Source organism: Piliocolobus tephrosceles, chromosome 3 (assembly GCF_002776525.5).
Source record: "Piliocolobus tephrosceles isolate RC106 chromosome 3, ASM277652v3, whole genome shotgun sequence".
Lineage (NCBI taxonomy): Eukaryota > Metazoa > Chordata > Mammalia > Primates > Cercopithecidae > Piliocolobus > Piliocolobus tephrosceles.
In genome coordinates this window covers 34,040,627-34,065,715 of record NC_045436.1, presented here as the reverse complement: position 1 = coordinate 34,065,715, position 25,089 = coordinate 34,040,627, and the positions used below count along the sequence as shown (strand labels likewise).

The window sequence follows — 25,089 nt, the reverse complement described above, 5'->3', positions numbered from 1 at the left end:
CAACATCAACAAAAACAAAAGTACAGGGGAAAATATGCTGGAATGACAATGCTTATCATTTCAGTGTGAAGTGGGGTAGTCTTTGACTCACTGCAGTGCTGACTAGATTTGGATCCAGAGACCCCTGCAAATCCCATGGTATGTTCTTAGGGATCAGGAGTTCTGATGTTTTTCCATTTTGATAATATTTTTAAATTGCTTTACTATTTAAAGTGATAAAAATTTTCTTTCTCCGTAATCATCTTCATTGAACATTTTTTTCATTGACCTTTTTTTTTTCTAAATTGGTGTTTCAAATCTGAAAACATATACTTGGGGATCATTATGCATATTATTTTCCCTTGGGTATTTTTGGAAGCCATTGGTTTTTACTGTTCTGACTTTTCAGAAAGGAGAGCATAGTGAGAATGTAGTAGTACAAGCATTAATAAAACATAGACTTAGATGTGGCTTTTGTCATAAAACCGTGGTGTTCCACTCTTGTGAAATCAAACTGGATCAGATGAGTCCAGATGAGTATAAAAAATGGAAATCGGTAGTTGATGCTAAGAACATTTTGGAAAAATATATTTTATTTTAAAAGTTAAAATAGTAAGAGCAAGTATTTTGCTAATATAGTGAAATTCACACACATTAAGTAAAGTTCTTTGCCAAATGTCCTGCTCATTTTATAACTGGCATTTCCAGCAGAATTTTTTTTTAACTTGAAATGATGTGACTATTGCTTTTTCTCACCTGTCTTTTTCTGTTTTCATCAGTGCATAAAGTCACTCCTCTTTCTGTTCTGACCTTTTGCTGCCCATAGACATCCCAGTTACCAGTGTCCTTGAATTGATAGTGGCTTCTGTTTGTCAGTCTCATATAAGAACTACAGCTCATCAGGAGGAGATCACAGCAGGGTAAGAGACACCATCACCATGTTCTGCACGAAGCTCAAGGATCTCAAGATCACAGGAGAGTGTCCTTTCTCCCTGCTGGCACCAGGTCAAGTTCCTAATGAGTCTGCAGAGGAGGCAGCAGGAAGCTCAGAGAGCTGCAAAGCAACTGTGCCCATCTGTCAAGACATTCCTGAGAAGAACGTACAAGAAAGTCTTCCTCAAAGAAAAACGAGTCGGAGCCGAGTCTATCTTCACACTTTGGCAGAGAGTATTTGCAAACTGATTTTCCCAGAGGTGAGTGCTTGCTCTTTAGATTTTGAAATTGTAGAATGTTTTTCTAAGGAAAATTTAAACACTTCCTTTCTCACTTTCAAGGCTACAATAAATGTAGAATATTTTCTTGAAACACATAAAAATATTCTTTTAAAGCAATTATGTTCTTAAGTTGTGTTTTATCTTAAAATGTTTATGATCTTGAATTCTTTTCAAAAGAACATTGCACTCTGACAAACTTTATGATTTTGGGCAACAGGCTTAATGCCTCTTTACCTCAGTTTCCTTATCCATAAAGTGGAAATAGTAATAATACCCACCTTCTAGAGTTTTAATGAGTTTTAAGTGAAACCATCCATAGCTCTTGCCATACCATAAGCAGTCAGTAGTTGTTAGCTATTATCTTAAAATTAAATTCTTCAAAGAATAGCGTATTTTCTGCTGAGATTTTCTCTCCTAATTTTAAAGAGCATCATATGTCCCCTGCCAATTTTCAGAGTTGTGAAGAGCTTTCTTGACTGTTTGCTCTGATTCTGAAGTTTCTGCTCAACCAGTCTTGACCTTCTCCCTTGGGTCAGAGTCATGAGCCTGTGATTGCCTACACCTGTGTGTTATTAGCTCTGACACCTCTTCATATAGCCCTGCAAGCTGCATAGCATAGTGTCATGTTGAGATCTAGAGCACCTTCTGTCAATACACCTTTAAGGAAACTTCTGGGAACAGGACACAGACCTAAACAGGTCAAATATCTTAGGAATAGAGGGGACATGTAGAGAAAGCTCCTCTCCCTCTGTAGGATAAATAGAAGAGCAGGTGAAGGTCTTCATGATGTCTTCCTCCCTCTGTCAGTCTTCATAGTTTTATATAGATTTGCTTAACCTATGAATTTGGCTGGACATTTTCTCAATCAGACACTGGCTAACATAATACATTGAAAATTTTTAATTGACTCAATACCAACCCTCTACTGTGTGCAAAGCACCAAAGAAACACAGACTGGCTGATTTTCAGAACTGAAAGGAATTTCACAGATAATCTTGTTTTACTCCCAGGAAGTGCTAGGGAAGTTCAGTGACTTGACCAAAATTACACAGCTTTCAAAGGGTAGAGCAATTAATTACTGCTGTAAACAGTCCAGGCTGGAATGAATGAGAAAGAAGAAATTGAAGTTTGAAGGATGGATAAATTGGACTTAGCAGAAAGTTGAGGGAGTTTATTTCAGATATGATATTAACACAATAGTCCTTTGGCAGATAACCTTTGAAATGGAAATGTTTAATTATTCTTACCCCATTCTAGTTGCTAGATAGCCAGCATTGGCTAGGAAAAGAGATACAGTCCTCCTCAGGGAGTTGGTTTGTAGAACACTCTGAGAAACAATCGGTGCTCTCATTTCCAAGGACAGAGTGAAATGAACAGACATGAACAGATGGTGATGGTGAGGAAGCTAGATAGCTTCTATGTTTTCCCTGAATCCTGTCCTTACTATGTTGACTTTATTATTTTGTTTAGTAAATTTTGAATTTCTACAGTGGAAGTCATACACATATTGGACTCTTTTTTGAAAAACATTCTGGTTCACTTGATGGTGCCCTCAAAAGTTCCAGCTTCCTTCAGTCTTTTTCATTCATTTTTATTTTCGCCCTTCTGACTGAATAACTTCAGGTGATCTCTCTTGAATTTGCTGATTCTTCTGCTTAAGTCTGACGTTGATGGTTTCCATTGAGTTTTTTTCAGTTAGTTATTCTTTCATTACAGAATTTTTGCTTGGTTCTATATTTGTGGTTATCTCTTTGTTGATATTTACATTTTACTCACGTATAGTTTTCTTATTTTATTTGGTTGTTGGTCTGTGTTTTCTTAGAACTCACTAAATTTCATTATGTTGAATTTTTTGTCAGGTAATTCACTGTTCTTCATTTATTTAGGGCCGGTTACTGTAGATTTATTTATTTGGTTGTGTCATATTTCCCCGATTTTTCCTGTTCCTTGTAGTTTTGCATTGGTGCCTGCACACTAGAGTATGCAGTCACCTCTTTGCTTCTTTTCAGACTGGTTTTGACAGGAAAAGACATTCACCAGTTGGCTCAGCTAGAGATTTTGAGAGCCTCTCAAACATTTTCCATGGATGTGCATGTTCCATTCCTCTCTTTTCCTGCTGAGGGAGAAGTTTCTGGGTGGTGTGCCTTCTCCTGATCCTGAAGAGCCATACAGGCTGCTGCAAACTTCCCTTCTCTTTTTGCTAGGAAAATGTACTGAAAGACTGGGATGCAATAGCAAATTAAAATTGTATATATATATATATATATGTATATAAATTTAAAATTTAGTAGTCTATGTTGTTTGTTCATTAGTTTATAAGAATAAAGCATTAAGATTTGACTGTAGTATAGGAAATGGAAGAGGTATGTTTGGCATTAGTGACTAAAATTCCTCTCCAACTGAGACATTATCCTTATGGCAGTAAATCTTCCAGTGTTGAATACATTTGAGCTGTATAGTACTCAATCTAGATGACTTCAAACATCTACTTGTCTTTCATAAATTCTTGTTATGTTTTTTTCTACTGATTATCTGTTAAGTTTATAGATTTAATGCTTAGACTACTATTTAGTTTCAGTTATATTAATAATCCAAAAGAAGATACTTAAAATAGCATTTGACATAACAATTTTTGTTTTAGATAATCAGAATCAACTTCCTGGTTATATTTTTATTAGTGAACAGGCAAGTATAAAAACGTATTATCCTTAGCAAATGTAATATGTGAGAGGTCGTTCCCAAGTAATGGAATACTAGAGCTTTAAAAAGTCTTGATCATCTAATGCAAACTTATCATTTCTATTTTAAGAAATGGAAGCACATAAATTTAGATCTCTTACTTAAAGCAAAAGATAACTGGAGAAATGGAAAACTCTCTGCATTTCATTCATGATCCATTGCTCTTCCTAATATATTATAACATAATATTGTTTGCTCTTTTTTCATGGGTATTGTTTCCCAATAATTCTGTAAGCTCCTTCAGGCATACTGTCTCGAAGGAGCTTTTAATGGAACCACAGTCACAGCAAATCAGAAACCACTTACTGAACTGAATCAATTGAATTGGATATGCTTACATAAATGATAAGATCCCAAATCAAGTACCTAGCAAAAGTAGGAGCATTTGAAGAGAATCATGAGGTCTGTAGATGTGTTCTAGAATATTAGGTTGAAAGAAGAAAAAAAGAAACACTGTTACAACTTATCTTATGAATTCAAATATCCTTGGTCTAGAAAAACATTAAAAACTGTAGAAAAATTAAAAAGCCAATGAAAATAGTGACTTATCCATAAACCACACCAATGAGATTTTATTAAAATTCACATCATTGACAACAATGTTGCATCAAATAGCAGTTATTCCTGAAGTATTCATATATGGTATATTTGTGGCAAAAGCACTTGTTTTAACACTTTAATCAGATCTATTCTTTATGAAGCCAAAAGATAATTGTTTAGTCAAGAGAAACAAACTTGAGAGCACTACAAACTATTTGCATTGGGGGACAAGTGTCCCCTCTGTAAATCAGAAGGTCCACAATCTACAATACTTCAGGTTCCGGTGATTGTACAAATAAGAGGACTTGTTCCTCCAAATTCAAAATGAAGGCTTTCCCAAATAGTAGGGCATTTTAGTGATAGGCAGCTAAAAGATCTACAAAAGACTGCTACACAATATTTACATATATTGAACTGTAAGGAATGAATTTGGAAGGAAATATTAGATTTAGTTCTAAAATCTGAAACCAAAAATTAATATATAGAATTGTTGGGGTTTGGAGCAGTCCTGAAATGGTTGATTTTATGTCATGAGGCCCTGAGGTTGGCTGTGTTTGACAGATCTCACTTATAGTTGAATCCTGCTTATAATTTTATTGTGGACTCATGTCATCTCAGGGTCAGGATATATCACAGGAAGTACAGCACCAAGGTAGGAAACTCGATGCAACAGCAGCCTCTACCAGTAAATATTCTGCCTGGAAAACATGTGAGTTCTGTCTCTTATGGGTTTTGCTTTGAATTTACAAAACTTTTCCAGAGGAGTAATGGTATAAGATGAATGTAGATTTCCATAAAAGCCTATTCACTCATAATTTCAGTCAAGTATGCTAGTAATGCTTTGCACAGACTTTATTCCTTTTTTCTTTAGGAAAATAAGTTTTTATTCAAAATGGAGAGCCAAAACTACATTTGCTCCACCAACCCTAGCAATTGGAAGGGGATCATTTCTCCTCCCCTGTTACGATGATAGTGTATACATTAGGAGGAAAAGACCAGAAAAAGACATTTCTAGTGGCAGTAGGAAGGAAATGAAAGACAAATAAGGATTTTGACTAAAAGGGTAAAAGAGTATCCCCCTTGGCTTAATCAGAGACATAAAGAGGAGTAGAGTATCTCCAGTAGCATTGAAGAAGAAGAAGAAAGCATTCTTCAGTGCAGAATTGGTTGGGTTTTCTTTCTCCCTGGCCCATAAAATGTTCCTGGTCAGGGTGAGCATGGTGGCTCATACCTATAGTCCCAGCTACTTGGGAGGCTGAGGCAAGAGGATCACTGGAGCTCAGGAGTTCTTGGCTGTAGTGAACTGTGATCACAACTGCACTCCAGCCTGGATGACAGAGCAAAACTCTATATCCAAAAAAAAAAAAAAAAAGTTCCTGGTCCAAGAAGCTATATACATATATATATACACACACACACACACACACACACACACATACACACACACATATGCACACACACACACACAAATATAATTGAAATAGTTTAAATTGCAAACAACCTAAATTTGTTTGTAAACTAGCTAAGAGAGTAACGCCTCTGTATTTGGCTTTATCACTTCACAGATAAAATTTTATAGATTAAGCCTTCAAGACTTTGAGTAGCTGGCAGGTGGACATCATTCATTCATTCATTCATTCAATAAATATGCATTGAACATCTCCTATGGATAGGTACTATTGTAGGTTTTGGACATAGAGGGGTAAGCAAAACAGACACTGTCTGCCCTTTTGGAGCTTCTGTTGTAATGGAAGAGACAGATTATGAAAAATTTACAAAGGTGGAGAGCAAATGCTATGAAGGAAAACTGAGAGCTCAAGCACAAAGGCAGCAACCCTTATTTTATTAAAGACTTCTTTTTTCATATGAATACATTTTGCAGGAAGAAAAAATTCATAGCCACTCATGCTTTCATGGATTTGTATCCACATTAATACTCTGTTACTGGAGTAACTTTCTACTCTACTAAGTAGATGGTTCTTCAGATATTTAAACATTTCAAGCAACCTGGCTAATTTACTTACATACGGCATCACTAATTTAATGTTACCTTCCTTTTTCCTTGATGAGAAAGATGTCTAGGAAATATGCCCATAGTTTCTTTCTTGAACATGTTTCTCAACTGCTCTTTGCCTTTACATAGATCACCAGGCCCTGCTCAGAATCTGCCCTCTGGGTGTGTCTTCCACCAGCTTTTCTTTCATCCTGTGGCAGATGTTATACTTTCTCTCTGTATCTGAATAGTCTGAAAAATGGTTCCACATCGTAAATGTAAATTATCTTTATTTTTATTCAGCAATTGTGCTTTCTTTCAATACATTTTTAAATTTTCTTTCTAAGCTTTGTATGTGTATATTTAAAACTAAAAGCCCTTTTCATAACTCATTTCATTAAAACAGAACCTTGCTCTATTTTGGTTTACTCCAGTACCCCACTTGACTGGTGGGAACTCTACAAGAGATATAAATAGTTCTTAAGGAAAAAGGAATTTCTCAACTTGGAACAGCAAAAAATGTTTCACTTTCCTCTGGGGAAACTATAGAAAGAATCAATGGTTCTATATATATAATATATGGTTTTATATATATCTATACATACACACATATATATAGAGAGAGGGAGGTACATACATAGATACATATGATTTTTACATGGAATGCATAAAAATGGACAGCACTGCTTATCAATGCTCTGCTTTCCACTTATTTATTAGAGACAATCAGCTGTTGAGAGAAATTAATAGCTACTTGACAGGTATTTATTAAATATAAAAGCTTACATACAAATGTCTTGCAAAATAGGAAAACTCATGAAATTCTCAGAAATCAATGAAAGAAAATAAAACCATAAGTATTTGATGAGGATTATTGGTTCAAAGAAAGGAAATCAGTATAAGCCAAGGTAAACCCAAAGCTCATTTCAAATAAATGATCAACTAACTTTGGTGACAGATTAGATTTAAGAGATCAAAACAGGAAGAGACAGAGATAACTCCAGAGTTCACTAGACAAGAAGATGATATGAATGTGTAGTTAAGGGCAGAGAGTCACTGGGGCAGGTGAGTGTGGAGTTATAAAGGGAACAGAAATTTGCTTGGCTTGGTCCATGTTGAGACTGAAGTATTGGTTGCCCATCCAGAAGGATTTCCTGACTCAGAGGAAGTGATACCCATGGAATCCTATATTGCAGAAGACCTAACACTGCCAAACTGAAATCTTCTGTTTGGATTCACAATCAGCTCAACTATTCCGTGGCTGTCAGTGAGACCACCACCAAAAGTTCAACCTGTGGGCCACACACATATCCAGTCTCAGATTAGTCTCAGCACATTGCTCCTTCTCCAGTTTGAAAAACACATAGAAAATCAGTTCCCATTTCCAAAGTGAAAATTCACAACATTTATCATTCAAGCAATTGTATAATGTTTTTGCTTCTCTAAAATAAATCTTCAGGATGCATTTGTAAATATATAATTTCAAACAAATTATTATTTAAGGGAATGTTTAAAATATTTATTTTGAACTTTCAGTTTGAAAGGCTGAACCTTGCACTTCAGAGAACATTGGCAAAGCACAAAATAAAAGAAAGCAGGTAAGTCAAACCACTTTAGTTGTGTGAACCTCTTGTTTCAATAACTAATACTACTGCTAATGGTCAGCACTTACTGAATATGTCAACCCTTATTGAATCATTGTGATATGTCAGAAACTGGACTTAGCGCTTTCGCTGATACTAATTTGAAATTAAGTGCATCTATTTTTTCACATTTGATAAATGATTAAACTGAGGTTTATATGAAGTGTTTAGAATTTTATAGCTGGTTAAGAAAAAGACAGAGCTGGGGTTCAAGCCCGGGTTTTTCAGAGCCTGTTATTTTAAGCATGTGGTTATATACTGCTGCTTTAACAAGCTCTTGCAAGGCTGATTCTTTCATACTAATCAGTAACTTCTAAAATATTTAACAACAGGTAAGTCATGGATGCCAAACAGTCTTCTTGCTTGAAGGATGCTGCCAAAGTTTTGAGCAGGATCCCAGCAGGTACCCCATCCCCAACACACACCTCAACAACATGTTAACACTTTAGTATCAGCATCAGGAGGAGGTAGAAGGATCAAGGGCTTAAGAGGAAGGAGACTCAGGGTTCTGGGGGTAGCAGCTATTTATTAATCCTTAGGGAAGTGTTTCTGTATTCTCCTAACTAGTTTGGTCGCACTGCAGAACATCAGTTTTGTTTATACTTTTCTTCTAGTATTCTTTTAAAGGGTTTCTGAGGAGGTTTAATATAAAGTTACTTTTTTTTTTTTTTTTAAGAAACAGGGTCTCACTTTGTCATCCAGGCTGAATGCAGTGGTGTGATCACAGCTCACTGCTGCCCAGAAATCCTGGGCTCAAGTCATCCTTCTACCTCAGCCTCCCAAAAAGCTGAGATTACGGGCATGGGCCTAAAGTTACTCTTTTAAATTTTATTTTTATTTTTTTGAGACAGCTCTGTCACCCAGGCTGGAGGGCAGTGGTGCGATCTTGGCTCACTACAACCTCTGCCTCCCTGGCTCAAGCCATTTTCCCACATCAACATCTCGAGTAGCTGGGACTACAGGCATATGCCACCATGCCCAGCCAATATTTTTCTTTCTTTTTTTCTTGTAGAGACGAGATTTCACCATGTTGCTCAGACTGGTCTCAAACTCATGAGCTCAAGCATTCACCCACGTTGGCCTCCAAAACTGCTAGGATTACAGGCATGTGCTTCTGCACCTCATCGCTAAAGTTACATTTTTAAAATCTGATTTATTTAGTGAATCAAATACAATTTAGCACATTTACTGCTGACAGAAAATGTAATAGGGGCCAGGCACAGTGGCTCACAGCTGTAATCCCAGCCCTTTGGGAGGTCAAGGTGGACGGATCATCTGCGGTCAGGAGTTCGAGACCAGACTGGCCAACATGGCAAAACCCCGTCTCTACTAAAAACACAAAAATTAGCCAGGCATGGTGGCAGATGCCTGTAATCCCAGCTATTTGGGAGACTGAGACAGGAGAATCGCCGGAACCCGGGAGACGGAGGTTGCGGTGAGCCGAGATTGCGCCACTGCACTCCAGCCTGTGCGATGGAGCGAGACTCCGTCTCAAAAAAACAAACAAACAACAACAACAAAAAGTAATAGGCCCTGTTTTTGATTCCCTGAAATTTCAAGGATGATTTAGTTTATAAATAATTGAATAAATACTGGTGTTCAAATTTGCAGAACTGAACATTGAAGTTTTACAAAACAGTACTATTGTCAGGAATGTTTTAACAATTCATTCATCTGTCTCCTACTCATGAGTGATCATCTGCTCTGTGGATCATATGTGCTTGATTCTCCTTGCTGACTAGCTGGTCCCAGACTGCAGGCAGCAGGACCAAGCCAAGAAGGGGTCATGGACAGGTCCAGAAGGAGAGAGTGTGAATCTATGTGTCTGACAGAAGCTTTGTTTACACGAGTAATATGAAAAGCATTCCAGAATGCCTCTGACCTTAATTCCCAGTCAAGCTGATAAGATAGCCTCAAGTCTCTCACTGTGCTACTGTGTCTGTCTGCTTAAGTCCTTGGCAGCCAGTTTACTCAAAATTTATTCTCAGGGCTTTGTGTTCTGAATTGTTCTTACAGCTTCTTGCAATACTCAGTTGTGATGTGTTTCCAGCAGTATATCTCTTAAAATAATCTCAAAAGTTAAGCAAACAATAATTATTTTTTGAAATTTTGAAATTTTTGTTTACCACTTCTCTGATTTCCTTAAAAAAAAAAAAGAAATCTGATTACACTTTTAAAGTGTCTTGATGAGAACTATTCAGTTGTTGAAAGAAGATTTTTGCTCATAAGCCTGCCTGCTGATATGTTAAGTGGCTCGTCTGTGCTTTTTTTAGTTTTGGGGTATCCTCTTGTTTATGCTTTTTCACTTCACTTTCTTGTTGGTAAGTCACTGCCGTTTTTATTGCTGTCAGTTTGCCAGCTGCTGAACACCCTTAACTCTATTTTGTGCTGCTTATTCTCTTCTATGAATTGACAGACAATAAGTCCAATATATCGATCAATAAACTGCCCTTGAATGAAGTACAAGAGCTGCCCCCCTCCTCGTTTTTTTTTTTTTTTTTTTCCAGTGAATGAGTTTTAGTACAGCCATCATGTCCCTCAGGATTGGTTGCCAAGAGAGTTCTTGCTTAGTTTCTTTTTCTGGGTTCTTTTGATCACATCATTATATGTATGAACTCATACTGGTGTGTGCGTGTGTGTATGTTTGTGTGTGACTTGTATGAGGCACACACGTGCTTGCTGGTGCATGTGCAATTCTTATACCCACTTGTATTTTTTGAAGGTGAGGGTAGGAATCGTAGTTTGAATTGCACAATGTGCTGTTTGAACTAACTAAGTTTCGCTCACAAATTTTATCATAATCACTCATCACTATCAGAAATCATCACAAACAATTAGGCAAACATGAATCAACAAGTTGTGCAGTTAAAACTGCAAAAAACTCTTATGAATAAAGAAGTATGCTATTATAGTCTCAGTTTCTATGCTGTGCAACAAGTGCAATAATTGAATGAAGAATAGGTTTCTTTCATTACTAATTTTTTACACAAAATCAAGGATAAAAGTTTAACATAATGATATCTGAGAGATAAATAGAGCCTTAAACTAAGAAGCAAAAGATTCTATATATTTGCTTTAGGAAAATATATAATGTTACTTAAAAGTGAATTCTATCTGTATGTAGGTTTTTCTTGGTTATCAGAATTACCATCCTCTTCTTGGCCACTTCACATTTGAGGTTGCTAGCCAGGGAAGGTTCTCTTTAGTATAGAGGCTCCTTGACTTACAGTGGAGTTACATCCCGATAAACCCATCATAACTTGAAAACGCCCTAAGTCGAAAATGCATTTAACATGCTTAACCTACTGAATAGCTTAGCCTTGCCTACCTTACACGTGCTCAGCAACTTAAAGTAGCATACAGTTGAGCAAAATCATCTGGTAACACAGTGCACTGTAGAGTACCGGTTGTTTACCCTCAAAATTTCATGGCCACATGAGAGCTGGGTTCACTGCCACTGCCCAGCATCACACGAGAGCATTGTACTCCATACCTGTAGCATGGGAGAAAATCAAAATTCAAACTTTGAAGTACAGTTTCCACTGAATACTTACAGCTTTTGCACCTATATAAAGGTTAAAAAAAAAAAAAACAAAAAAAACTAAGTCTGAGACTGTCTGTGTTAGTGTATGTAAAGTTCACTTAAAAGATAAATATTCCTTATGATGAAGAATAACAAAACATTCTATCATGTATATTTTGGGGTTTTCCAACATTGTTCTGGATGGTACATGTCGTTGCTGCTTTCCTGTAAAATTGATAGTCAAGATTTGCTTCTACAGACAAGGGAATTTAAACTATTTTCTTTTCTTTTTTTTTTTTTTTTTTTTTTTTTGGAGACAGTCTGTCTGTGTTGCCCAGGCTGGAGTGCAGTGGCTGGCTGATCTCGGCTCACTGCTACCTCTCCCTCCTGGGTCCCAGTTCAAGCAATTCTCCTACCTCAGCCTCCCGAGTAACTGGGATTACAGGCACACGCCACCATGCCCAGCTAATTTTTGTATTTTTAGCAGAGACGGGGTTTCACCATGTTGGCCAGGCTGGTCTTGAACTCCAGACCTTGTGATCCACTCAACTCGGCCTCCCAAAGTGCTGGGATTACAGGCATGAGCCACCGTGCCCGGCCTAATTTAAACTATTTTCTATCATTATTTCTGTATATTATAATCTGAACTTTTAGCATGTATTTATGAGTTTATAACTTAAAATATTGAAATATTTCCAGGAAATCTTTGGGAAGAGAAGACTTTGAAAAAATAATTGCAGAGCAAGCAGTTGCAGCAGGTAATAGAATTGTTTATGTAATTAGAAAGTATGCCGTATACCTGTAGAACTCACATTTTCTCTAGAAATATTCATATTTATTTGTTGGTGACTCCCAGTATGAAGTGTTCAATATTATGTATTCTGTTAATGTAAAGAGTAACAATTTTTGATACTATATGTTTTTGTTGGACCTAAAACATTTTCTCTGTTTATGTTTACTTGCTGAAGAGTAGATAAGGTTAGATGGGAAGCTGACTCACAGACATTCACAGGCTTTGATCTTGAATCTAACTAAGTGTTCTTCATTTATGCATGAAAAATTCTACTCAACAAACTAAAATAAAGAATGCTTTTAAAGGTTAGGAGCAGTCATGGGAAAAAAGTTAACAGTGTTCTCACATTAATCATTAGTTTGAGAGAAAAATTAGATGTGTGACTTTGTCTTGCTGTCCTTTCCAAAGTTTCAGTACATGAACCATGAGGTTGCGTCTTTCTAAAAGTATGATATTGATAATAATAATAATGATAATAATAATAATGACTAACTTATATCGAGCCCCTCCTATTCTGAACATAAGCCCCACACTTGACAACAGTGCTATGAAGAGGGCACTGTTCTTTTTCCCACATTACAGATAAGAAAAAATGTGGTACTCAGAGTGTAAAGATTAAAGGAGATTATAGAAAGGGAAGATCGTACAGAACACCCTTGACATAACTAACTCCATCTTTAAAAAAGACTTCATTTTGTATTTCCTAGGGCATTTTGCCAACAAAAATAACATGTTTTATTTAATAAACAAATTTTAAATAGTGAAAACTACATACAACCAGATAAAAACACACTTTTTCACTATCAGTTCTCACCAGAGGACTCTGCAACTATAAAAAATTAAACCTTCAACAACTCAAAACGGTCGTCCTAACTGACACCTTCTTACATTCACTCATGATAAAAACTTGACATCTGCCACCAAAGGCTCTGCCACCTCAGAGTCTTTCTTATAAGACCAACAGACGGCCTGACCGAAACCAAGACTCCTTTTGTCTTCTTCACTATACCCACCCTCGTTTGTTAATTCTTTCTCCTATCTCTTTTTCCTTTCTATGTTAAATGTTACTTTGTTACAAAATATTTAACCTATAACATTTCTATTTTCTATATTAATTAAGCATTCTATTATGTATCACTTAAAATACTAACTGACTTGTGGAGTGACTTGAGCCTGTGTGCCTGTAGCTCTAAGAATAAGTAAACAAAAAGTCCCAAAAAAATTGCCGCTTGGCAAGGCGTGGTGGTTGACGCCTGTAATCCCCACAATTTAGGAGGCCGAGGTGGGCAGATCACCTGAGGTTGGGAGTTCGAGACCAATCTGGCCAACATGGCAAAAACCCATCTCTACTAAAAATACAAAAATTAGCCAGGCATGGTCGTGTACACCTGTAGTCCCAGCTACTCTGGAAGCTGAGGAATGAGAATCACCTAAACCTGAGAGGCGGAGGTTGCAGTGAGCTGAGATCGCACCACTACACTCCAGCCTGGGCAACACCACAAGACTCTGTCTCAAAAAAAAAAAAAAGAAATTGCCTTCTTGAAAACTTCATGTATCTCATGGCTTTTATGATAAAAAGTAATATTAATAAAAGCCTAACATTGTAAAAAGACACAGACATACAGAGGCTTATTTCTAACCTCATAGCACTCATGAAAATGCTATAGAAAGTAAATTACATATTCCAAGCAGACACTCTTTCTACTAACACTAAAAAACAAGAATGCTATTTTACTCAGGAAAAAAAAAATGCTTTGTAATCATTTCTAGACAAAATTGAGTTTCATGACCAGTGATTTGAAATTAACTTCGGTGTCTGACCCTTTCGCTGCTGGAAACCCTCAGCGAGGAAGACCCTCTTCATGAGGATGGATTGCTTTTGTTTTCAACAGAAAGATTGGAGGAATTTTGCCAAAATGTACTTAATACTGGAATTCAAATTGATCTTTTATAGTTAGGTTTCAGAGAGATAAAAATCTGTGTATTATATTCAAGTGGTCATTCTTTTTCAATGAATTAATTTGGGATATTTCTTCAGTTACTAGAATGTTAGACGCTAACCCAGGTAGATAATTTGGATATAGGGGTTTCATTTTAATCAGCAAATAGCACTAGTTGAAAATAGGAATAATGGCACAGCTTTACCAAAGTGGCGTATTTGATATGGCAGAACATGTATTATGTGATTTCAGGAGTTCCAGTGGAGGTTATCAAAGAATCTCTTGGTGAAGAGCTTTTTAAAATATGTTACGAGGAAGATGAAAACATCCTTGGGGTGGTTGGAGGCACTCTCAAAGATTTTTTAAACAGCTTCAGTACCCTTCTGAAACAGAGCAGCCATTGCCAAGAAGCAGGAAAAAGGGGCAGACTTGAGGACGCCTCCATTCTATGCCTGGATAAGGAGGATGATTTTCTACATGTTTACTACTTCTTCCCTAAGAGAACCACCTCCCTGATTCTTCCTGGCATCATAAAGGCAGCTGCTCACGTATTATATGAAACCGAAGTGGAAGTGTCGTTAATGCCTCCCTGCTTCCATAATGATTGCAGCGAGTTTGTGAATCAGCCCTATTTGTTGTACTCCGTTCACGTGAAAAGCACCAGGCCATCCCTGTCCCCCAGCAAACCCCAGTCCTCACTGGTGATTCCCACATCGCTCTTCTGCAAGACATTTCCATTCCATTTCATGTTTGACAAAGATATGACAATTCTGCAATTTGGCAATGGCATCAGAAGGCTGATGAACAGGAGAGACTTTCAAGGAAAGCCTAATTTTGAAGAATACTTTGAAATTCTGACTCCAAAAATCAACCAGACGTTTAGCGGGATCATGACTATGTTGAATATGCAGTTTGTTGTACGGGTGAGGAGATGGGACAACTCTGTGAAGAAATCTTCAAGGGTAAGGAAAACGTAATATTATCTGGAATATGAAAGCTATTTCATATTTAAGAGCAAGAAACAAAAGCGTAAAAATATATGCATCACTTCAAATGTTTTGATAAAACATATTTAAAACAATGGCAAAAGAATTGCAAAGCTGTAATAAACTTAAACAAAATTCTTTCTGCATTTGTTTGCTTACTCGATACATTACTCCAAAAATATTTATTGAGTGCAGTCTGCCTTTTAATTATGGAATGTTTTATAATGAAATTTGATAATTGTTTATATAAAAATATGTTTTCAATTATCTAGCTGACTTAGGTTGAATAATAAGAGGTATTGTTTTACAACAAGTCACTTGTTTCTTGTAGGAGGCAACTAAATGGATTTTTAATCAACATTTAATAGACATAAAAAATAATTTATTTGATTAATTGTTACCAAATGTGGAGGTTAAAATCTGTCATCCCATGGTAGAGAACTTTGGTAACTATTTAGTCTCAGGAAAGAAAGTTTGCTAACTCATAGTTGATAATACAAGCAAAGCTAAGAGAGAGATTTCACACATGTATAACTTTAGCAGAAGCACTATTTTTTCCCCAAAAGGAAAATAGCTTTATTATTATTTTCTATCATAAAATAATATATTGAGATGTTTAAAAATGAGTAATATTGAAAGGTGTTTATTGTAGCAAAAAAACGAAAAACTAATTATACACATTTTTGTTTAAAAGAAAAAAATGCTATTTTACAACTTCTTTTATCACGAAACAATATATTTTGTGCATCCTCCCATGTCATTAGATATAGGTTTATTTGGCTTCCTTGGAGTCTTACTGGTATCCCATTATATGGTTGTGTCCTACTTTATTTATTTATTCATTTATTTAGACGGAGTCTTGCTCTGTCGCCCAGGCTGGAGTGCAGTGGCGTGTTCTCAGCTCACTGCCACCTCCAACTCCAGGGTTCAAGCAATTCTCCCTGCCTCAGCCTCCCGAGTAGCTGGGATTACAGGCATGTGCCACCACACCTGGCTAATTTTTGTATTTTTTAGTACAGATGGAGTTTCGCCATGTTGGTCAGGCTGGTCTTGAACTCCTGACCTCAGGTGATCCGCTCACCTTGGTCTCCCAAGCTCTACTTTATTTAACTAGTACCCTATTGAAGGATATTTGGGTTGCTTTTGGCTTTTAGCTGCAAGAACACACATGCACATCTTTGTCCACACGTCCGCAAGTAAACCTTCTTGTGGTTCAGGATGATCACTTGAAGCCCCCTCTCTCTCACATCCTCCTTGGTACAGTCCTTTTTACTGTATGGTTTACTCTTTTATTTGTGTGGTGGAGGGCAGGGTTCCTTATGTTCTGGAGGCAAAGTTGAAATGGGGAAGTAGCCTCTCCTATAAGATTCAGATACCTCATGCTGAAGTCTCTGGAAAAATAATGACTTCCAAAAGGTAGTTCTGGGGAGCTACTCATGACAGAAAAAAAAATTCGGATACAAATCTTACCTTTGGAGGCTTTTTAATTTCCATACCTGCCTGATGGAGCAAGTACTACGGGAGAAGTGGAGAAGAGAAGAGAAACATGCTAAACGAGAAGGAAACAAACAAACAAACAAAAAAAAATAGAACAAAGAAAAAAGTAAAAGGGAGGGAGGGAAGAAGGAAGAAAGGAAGGAAGAATACATTTTCATAAGTACCATATTATACAAAAAATAGAACTTCAGGTTAACCAAGTGAGACTATTAACAAGAATATCGTGGCAAAAGCCTCAGCACTCTGCTTAGTGAGAAAGCATTGAAGCAACAGCATTTTGCATTGTTCACTGTAAATCTTGATTTCTGTGTAGAGTATACTCCAATATACTCTTCAAACGTCTGCATGCATTTTAGAACTCATAGCAAATTGGAACTATAAGAAAGCAAACTGTTCCTCTTCAGCAGTTTTAACACAAAGGGATTATTACTGTGTCTACTTCCCCTTCTTTTGTCTCAGAAAGATTTTGGAAACTTGAATAAACCACACTTGGTTCTCCTTTCCTTCATAGGTTATGGACCTCAAAGGCCAAATGATCTACATTGTTGAATCCAGTGCAATCTTGTTTTTGGGGTCACCCTGTGTGGACAGATTAGAAGATTTTACAGGACGAGGGCTCTACCTCTCAGACATCCCAATTCACAATGCACTGAGGGATGTGGTCTTGATAGGGGAGCAAGCCCGAGCTCAAGATGGCCTGAAGAAGAGGCTAGGGAAGCTGAAGGCCACTCTTGAGCAAGCCCACCAAGCCCTGGAGGAGGAGAAGAAAAAGACAGTAGATCTTCTGTGCTCCATATTTCCCTGTGAGGTTGCTCAGCAGCTGTGGCAAGGGCAAGTTGTGCAAGCCAAGAAGTTCAGTAATGTCACCATGCTCTTTTCAGACATCGTTGGGTTCACTGCCATCTGCTCCCAGTGCTCACCACTGCAGGTCATCACCATGCTCAACGCACTCTACACTCGCTTCGACCAGCAGTGTGGAGAGCTGGATGTCTACAAGGTAGGGGTGGAACAGGGCAATGATCATTTTACCAGCAAACTCACTGGGGTACAAGCACTGTGCCTAGGACCTGAATTATAATGCAACTGAAAGGCCACCTCTGCAGGGTCTTGCAAGCCCAGTCCTGGGAGCAGGTATGGTGCATTCATTATGTGGATGTTTTCCAGGCAGAAATAGCTCCGGATGTGCCCAGAAACAGAGATAACTGTTCTGTGAGAGGACTGCCACGCTCTCTTCTCAAAGAATGAGCAGAGAATGGAGGGAGGATAAGGTGCTCAAAGAATGGAGGATGGGGTGTAGGACCTGTGAATAGGAGAAGTTTAATAGTCAGTGAACCTGCCACTTCACTGTGGAAACTGAGTTGAATTATTAAGTGTGAGATAATTCGAAGTATGACTTATACAAGGAAACATTATCCTTTGTATCTGTAAGAGTACAGACACATGAGGATGATAAAAATTGCCTTTAAATAGATTACTTCAGTACAGAGTTCACATGATACTTTTCATAGACAGTTAACAGAAATCAAAATCACCTACTTAAGGCATTTTTGCAGCTTGGCCAAGGGCGGAGACATTTGAAAAACAAAGACTTGTCTTCAAATCTTGTTCTCTGCCTTACTCGCTTTGTAAACTAAGTTAAAAAAACCTTTATCATCACTTCTAAGAGAAAATAATGCTCACTCACAGAGTCTATATGTATGAATAACATACATTATGTCCCATAATCTTCATGAACAGGATTGTTATAAAGATTACGTTAGATAATACATGATATTCATCAGGCATACAGGATGAGCCAGCATCATTGTAGGCACGGGAGATATAGCAGTGACCATCCCTGATACCATTTTTTTTTTTAAATGTAACTACTATTAGTAAGAGAGCTAATGAAGAGATTTCAAGTTCTGTCTACTTCTTTAGAATTAAAAGTTTTTACTGTTTTTTTTTTTTTTTTTTTTTTTTGCTTTCTTTTAGACATTGGCACTAGGAATAAAGCATACTTCTCATTTGTATGGCTTGAATCATCTTCTTAACTTGCCACATAACATTCTGACATTTCAGAGCTGAACCCAACAGGAAATAAATAAATTATTGAGGAAGAAACAAATATTATTCATGATAATACATAAGCTCTTGTCTTGTTTTGTTCTAGATGGTAGAAGTAAAACCTTACTTTAAAAAATTCCTAACAGGAAATTCCAAACAGAGCCATGATTCCCTTGGGGAAAAAGAGGCCCATGTATAATTACAGAAAAAATAATTGGCTTCAGTTAGGTTAAGTTTGATGGCCTCTTGCGGAGTTTACTGTATTTATTTGTAGACATTTTCTATCTTGAGACTGTCTCCTCTCTTAGAATTGTGAGAAGGAAGTCTTTCTTCCTTGCAAACTGCTGTAATTGCTAACAGAAGTAGCCCTCTTCTACTTTTGGTTATTTCTATCAAGGATATAGGGTATAGTTCTCAAATATCCTAACAAGCATTTTGAAACTATGGTCCTCACTGTAAGGTATAAGGACAACAGCCACAGAGTTCCCTGAAGAATCTAACTAGAGCCATAGCTAGATAGTAAATTACCTTCTATGCCAGTCCTCATCTCTACTTTTTCTTCACTTCTGGTTTTGCTTGAGATTACTTGGAGACAGCTGAAAATAAATATAGAAGGGTTTCAGATATACACAATGTATAATCATAGGCCCACCCTATGAGTGCCAATGGCTTCAAAAGAATAGTCAACCTTATTTATTCCAGGACTTGATTATACTATGGCTTTATTTAATTTCGTTTTCTCTCTTCTGTCTCTCTGGGGGTTTTGGCCATTTTTCTGTTTCTCTCTGTGTTCATTTACCAATTGTTTCAGCAAATATATACTGGTTATCCAGCATTTGCCAGCATGGGTGGGCAATGGCTACAGAGCTAGAGGGTACAATCCCTGTGAGGAAAGTTCACATATGGAGAAGGAGAAGAGGGCAGAATGGACCAACACCAGATTTCCGTATGACGTGACGAAGGGATGCAGTATGTACAAGGGGCTACAAAAGCAGATATGGCAGGCCCCTAACATCAGGTAGGGTAGGGGTAGAACTTCTTCTGATTAGCATATTTATTGAGCACCTGTGATAGCCATCATGATGAGCATTTCTTATGTGCTCATTGCTGAGAAAAAGCTCATGGGTGACATTGACACCTGGTTCATTATTATCGGGCACAGGTAATATAGGAGTGAATAAACTAAACAAACTCAGAGAACTTACATATGATTAGGGGAAAGAAAGACAGTAAACAAATGAGTAAATTTATAGTCTTTCAGTTAGTATAATAATATGAAAGAAAAATAAAGTAGGTTAAGGGGAAAAAGAAGGGCAATAGGTAAGGGGTGATTGCTGTTTCTTAGAGGGTGGTAGCAATCGGCTTTTCTAATAAGGTGAGGTTTTAGCAGGGACTGAAGGAAAGGAGGGACAACCAAGTGGTTATCTGCAGAGAGATTGCTCAGGAGAAAGGAATAGCAAGTGGGAGCATGTTTGATATGTTTAAGGGATAATGGAAGGCAGTGACATTGGAGCTAAATGAGAAATATGGAGAATAAGAAGATAAAGTCAGAGACTAGGAGAAAGACAGGTCATGAAGAAATCTGGAGTCACAATAAGGGTGTCAGCATTCACTCTGAGTGGGGAATTTCTGAAGATTTGTGCCTTCTTTCTTTTTTCCTTTCTCACCCTCATCCTTCACAGTTGAGGTTTTGGATCAGAATAGGGTCTTATAGTTACAATAAATATTTGGAGGAGAAGAAAAATGCAGCTCTTAGAATTAGGGGGTTATTTGTGGATTTAAATTAACTATTTGCTTTCTGCAACCAGTATCACAGACAGATAAAAATTGCCTGTAACATCAACAACAATGATGATGATAATGACAAGGTTAATACTTAAATTTTAGATAATAGCTTGATTTCCAGTGGTCCTTCAAGCACCACCATTGTTTTTACCTACTGGTTCAACATCTTCATTTCTATAACTGTGATTAGTATCCATTAGACATGTAATTTCTATGAGGACCCCAAGGGTCCTTTAGAAAAAACACTTCTTTTTACTTTTATGATTATTAATATCTTGGTTTTACATTGCACAATTTTACTACATTCATATGACATTTATTGGGTAGTGACTTGAGGCAAAATACTATTTTATGATGAGGAGGATATAAAACAAGCAAATGATCCCAACATCTTTAAACAATGTATTATAATTCAAAAATATATTGTTTCTACAAAAACTATCTTATATGGTGAAAAAAAAGACATGAAATGATATGATGAGTCAGTGACAAATCTGGGAGTAGAGCCAACTGTTATTGTGTTCACAGGGCTGTGCTGCCTCTCAGTGCAGTGACTGAATGTAATGGGTCTAAACCTTGTGCATTTCCTGAAAGAGAAAGCCATTTCTGGGAGTATCTGATTAACCCTGATCCTCCAGAAGGCCTGAGCAATGAGATTTATGCTGTATGACTTAATTTCTTCTATATGATATAGCCTGTGATTCTTCCTGAGCATTTATTTATAGTATGGAAAATATATTATGTCTAGGTGGAGACCATTGGCGATGCCTATTGTGTAGCTGGGGGATTACACAAAGAGAGTGATACTCATGCTGTTCAGATAGCACTGATGGCCCTGAAGATGATGGAGCTCTCTGATGAAGTTATGTCTCCCCATGGAGAACCTATCAAGGTAAGGCAGATGATATATTTTCTAGGAGATATCACAAGAGCAAATGCATATTAGTTGATTATCAAAACCATAGTGTATCAGTTGGGGTTCAGTTGAGGGAGAGAGAGAAAGCAAAATCTATAGAGAACACAACCTTCTCTAACTTGTTTACATTGGAAGAAATTTATTATAGGATATAGGCTTACAGAATCATTGAGAGGACAGAAGAACACCTCTATAAGTTGGACTTTCAAAAAAATGTCTCCCATAGTATGGGGATTTTCCATTGTCAAAATAAAATAGCTCCTAAAGGCAAACTTCAGAACAACTGCATTTTCAAAAATCTCAAAGCTGATTCCAAAACTGTCCCACCAAAGCCACAGTCAGGAAACTGCCATGTTTGGAAAGCTGCTGCCTCTCCAAAACCATATCTACTGTAATAATCAGCAAGATGGCAATCCTGCATCATGACTGTTACAAAGTGAGTGACGGGAAAATGGACTCTCTAGAAGCATGCTATAGAAAACACGAAGGCTTCCACAATTGTGCTTGAGTTATAGTGGAGATGGTGCCTGCCAAATCCCATGCAACTATGCATCTGATTTACCAAGCCTAACTGCATTTAAAAGCTGCAAGTTAGTTTAGAAAATGTAGTTTTGGTTTTCCAACTCCTGGAGGAGAGGATATTACATTTGAATGGATATTGACTGCTAATCCACCAATATTTTCCAAGGCACATGACATTTCAACATTTCTAGATGAGCCAGATTCCAGACTAATATCTCACCACACATGAGGAAATAAAGTTAACATGGTAGGCATTGGTTTAATAGATAGAATATAGGCAGATTACCTTTATTTGTCTCACAGTGAATCTGTCCCTTAATTTTTATAGGACAGGCCCCATTTGACTACCTTCAGAAATAAGCCTTTGAGGTATTGTAAAATCTTACCTAGTATGCTATATAACATATACAGAAGAAAGAAGAAATTTAAAAACAAAACTATGTATTTAGAGGTTTATCCTTAACTCTCTTTAACCTTAATAGGAGCCATATGTTTAAGCTTTCATAACTATTTTCTAAGTCTATTGTCATCCCATTTATATGTTTCTGTGCAACACACTTTTCTAAATGTAAGGGTATAAAATCACAATCTTTTATTATGCATGGATTCTGTGCATCAAAAATTTGGATAAGGCATACCAGGAATACCTCGTCTGTGCTCTACAATCTATGGGACCTCAGCTGGGAATACTGAAATGGGTGAGGGTGCCTGGAATAGCTGGGATTGCAACGATTGGAGCTGGAAGATTCATTCCAAGACTGCTGCTTCACTTACATGTCAGATTCCTTGGTGGGGGTGGCTGAAAGGCTGGGTTCAGCTGGGATTGTTAGTGTTACATGTGGTGCGCTAATATGTATTTCTTATGAGGTGGTTCATTTCCCACTGAACAAGACTGGTGGAAGCTCCATGACTTAGTCTTGGAAGACACACAGCGACACTTCCGCTGTATTCTATCGGTCAGAGCAATCATAAGTCTGCCCAGAAGAGAGAGGGCTTAAAGCCCATGAATCAATAGAAGGAGTGTAAAATAATTTGCAAGTATGTTTTAGAAGCATCACAATACCTGACTTTTTCAGATTTAGTTTCTATAATTGCATTTTTTTAGAGGAGGACTATATATTTCTTTCTCTTTCTAATCTGTTTAAGGGGGCTTGTAGCATCAAAGTAAATGTTAAAAATATATAGACTATTAACAACATTTTCAGTGATTTTCACACAAATGCATTTTATAATTAAGATGTGTATGTTTGGTGTGGAGGAATATTATGGCATTTTTGTTATTTGTATAAATGTATTTTTAGATTTTTGTAAGTTGGAAGAATTATTTATAGTTAGTTTCAAAGATAGTTACCTGCATAATGATAGGCTAGTTTAAAAAACCTATAAAGGGAGTCATTAATCATACCTTTTTATGTGTAGTAACCTGCAGTCCTGGGAAATATCTGACGTCCTTAAGAGATACCTGTGAAACATCACAGAGGCAGAGTGGAGAGTATTTTTAGTAGGGAAACTTTAATGTGTATCAGAAAGGAGCATATTGTGACTTAAACATCGTCATTTAATCCTTATAACAACACTTTAAAGAGGAATCTACAATTCACCAGCAGACACGAGCAGTCAAGTCTCCTATGTGTCAGTATTTGGAGTCGTGTCCATGTGGCTTCAAAGCCCAGGCTTTTTCTGCTTTTTGCCCTGCTACCTCTCGGTATAGAATTGAAGTCAAAGAATAGAAAATATTTTCTTTTTTTATTTTTCAAACTCTGTACTTTCCTCTAGCATGTCACATGGGCAAATCATTCATCTATTCACTTATTCCTATTGTTTTCCTCACTAACATCCATCCAGTCAGGCTTAGAAAGCAGCAGGTGGGTTGGTGACAGAGACCAGTGGGCTGAGTGTAACCGTGAAAGTCGGTAGGTGACAAGTGAACATGGAAGCAAACTTCTAGTACCCCTCCTTTCCTAAGCCTAGAGGCCTATGATGAGAAATGGGCTCTGCCACAAGCAGTCCCAAATAAAAGATGTAGGTTCCCATTCAAACTTTTCCCGGGAGTCAGAATTCTGCCTTTGCCTTTCATTATTTGGCACGGAAGTCTGTTACCAGTGAAAAGAGATCTGCTCGGGGCACAATGTGTATCTTAAACACACTGTGTTTTAAATCTTGCTGATTAATTTGAAAAGCTCTCTAAGAAAATACTGGGGTTGAGAGATTCAAAACTGGAGAAGGGGAAGAAGGCAGCATGGCGTGGAAGGACTAGGAGGGACACTTGCCTTGTCTGCATGACTTCGGTTTTTACGAACAGAATATATTTACATTTTAATTATGAAATAAAATAAAAATGCTATGGTAAATTTAACATATAATAAGCTGGAGTAACTATAGGAAGAAAAACTGGTTTAACCAGAAGAATGCTCACAGAAAGCAATAATTCCTCAATCTAAATATGCTAAAGTCGTCGTTGATATTTATGGGCAAGAGTCTTTATTCTATCTATCTACCTGTCTGTCTCTCTATCTATCACTTGTTATATGTGTAAATTCATATTTTCCTAAAAGAGACAAAGCCAGATATATAACAGACATCTAAGTTTTGCTTGTTAATGTAAAACGTTGATGCGGAAGTTCTTTAAAAATAATCAAACCCTGCATTTTATAGGTGAAAACATGATCAGAGGGAAGTAAAGAGACTTAAGGAAGCCAGACTACCAGTTACTAGTAGAGTTTGTTAGAATACAAAGTTCCTGATTCACAATCTAGTGCTTTTGTTTGAAAATTTTGTAGAATTCATATGACATCTTAAAAGTAAATGAGTCTGGGAAGTTTCCAGCAGACACCTGAAATTACTTATTAAAACTAGACAGAACTGAATTCTTCTGATATCTAAATTATATCTAAGTTACTGAGTTCTTGGTCTTCATTCAAAATGCATGTATCTAATACAACTTTTTAAAATGTTTGAGTAAACATAGAGTTT

The 25,089-nt window shown here is 37.1% G+C and overlaps 1 protein-coding gene across 7 annotated transcripts in view; it reads left to right on the top strand.

The window, feature by feature from the left end:
- Window positions 1-25,089, top strand: part of GUCY1A1 (guanylate cyclase 1 soluble subunit alpha 1) — a 64,876-nt gene that overhangs the window by 30,535 nt on the left and 9,252 nt on the right. For 5 of the 7 annotated variants that reach the window (XM_023228042.2, XM_023228021.3, XM_023228014.3 and 2 more), the window contains exons 2-7: window positions 806-1,172; window positions 8,002-8,063; window positions 12,331-12,389; window positions 14,617-15,326; window positions 17,359-17,844; window positions 21,427-21,570. In XM_023228042.2, coding sequence (XP_023083810.1) covers window positions 918-1,172; window positions 8,002-8,063; window positions 12,331-12,389; window positions 14,617-15,326; window positions 17,359-17,844; window positions 21,427-21,570 — 1,716 coding nt within the window. In that variant the 5' untranslated portion in view covers window positions 806-917. The remainder of the gene's footprint in view (window positions 1-805; window positions 1,173-8,001; window positions 8,064-12,330; window positions 12,390-14,616; window positions 15,327-17,358; window positions 17,845-21,426; window positions 21,571-25,089) is intronic. The other 2 variants (XM_023228072.3, XM_023228052.2) reach the window with 2 other exon arrangements.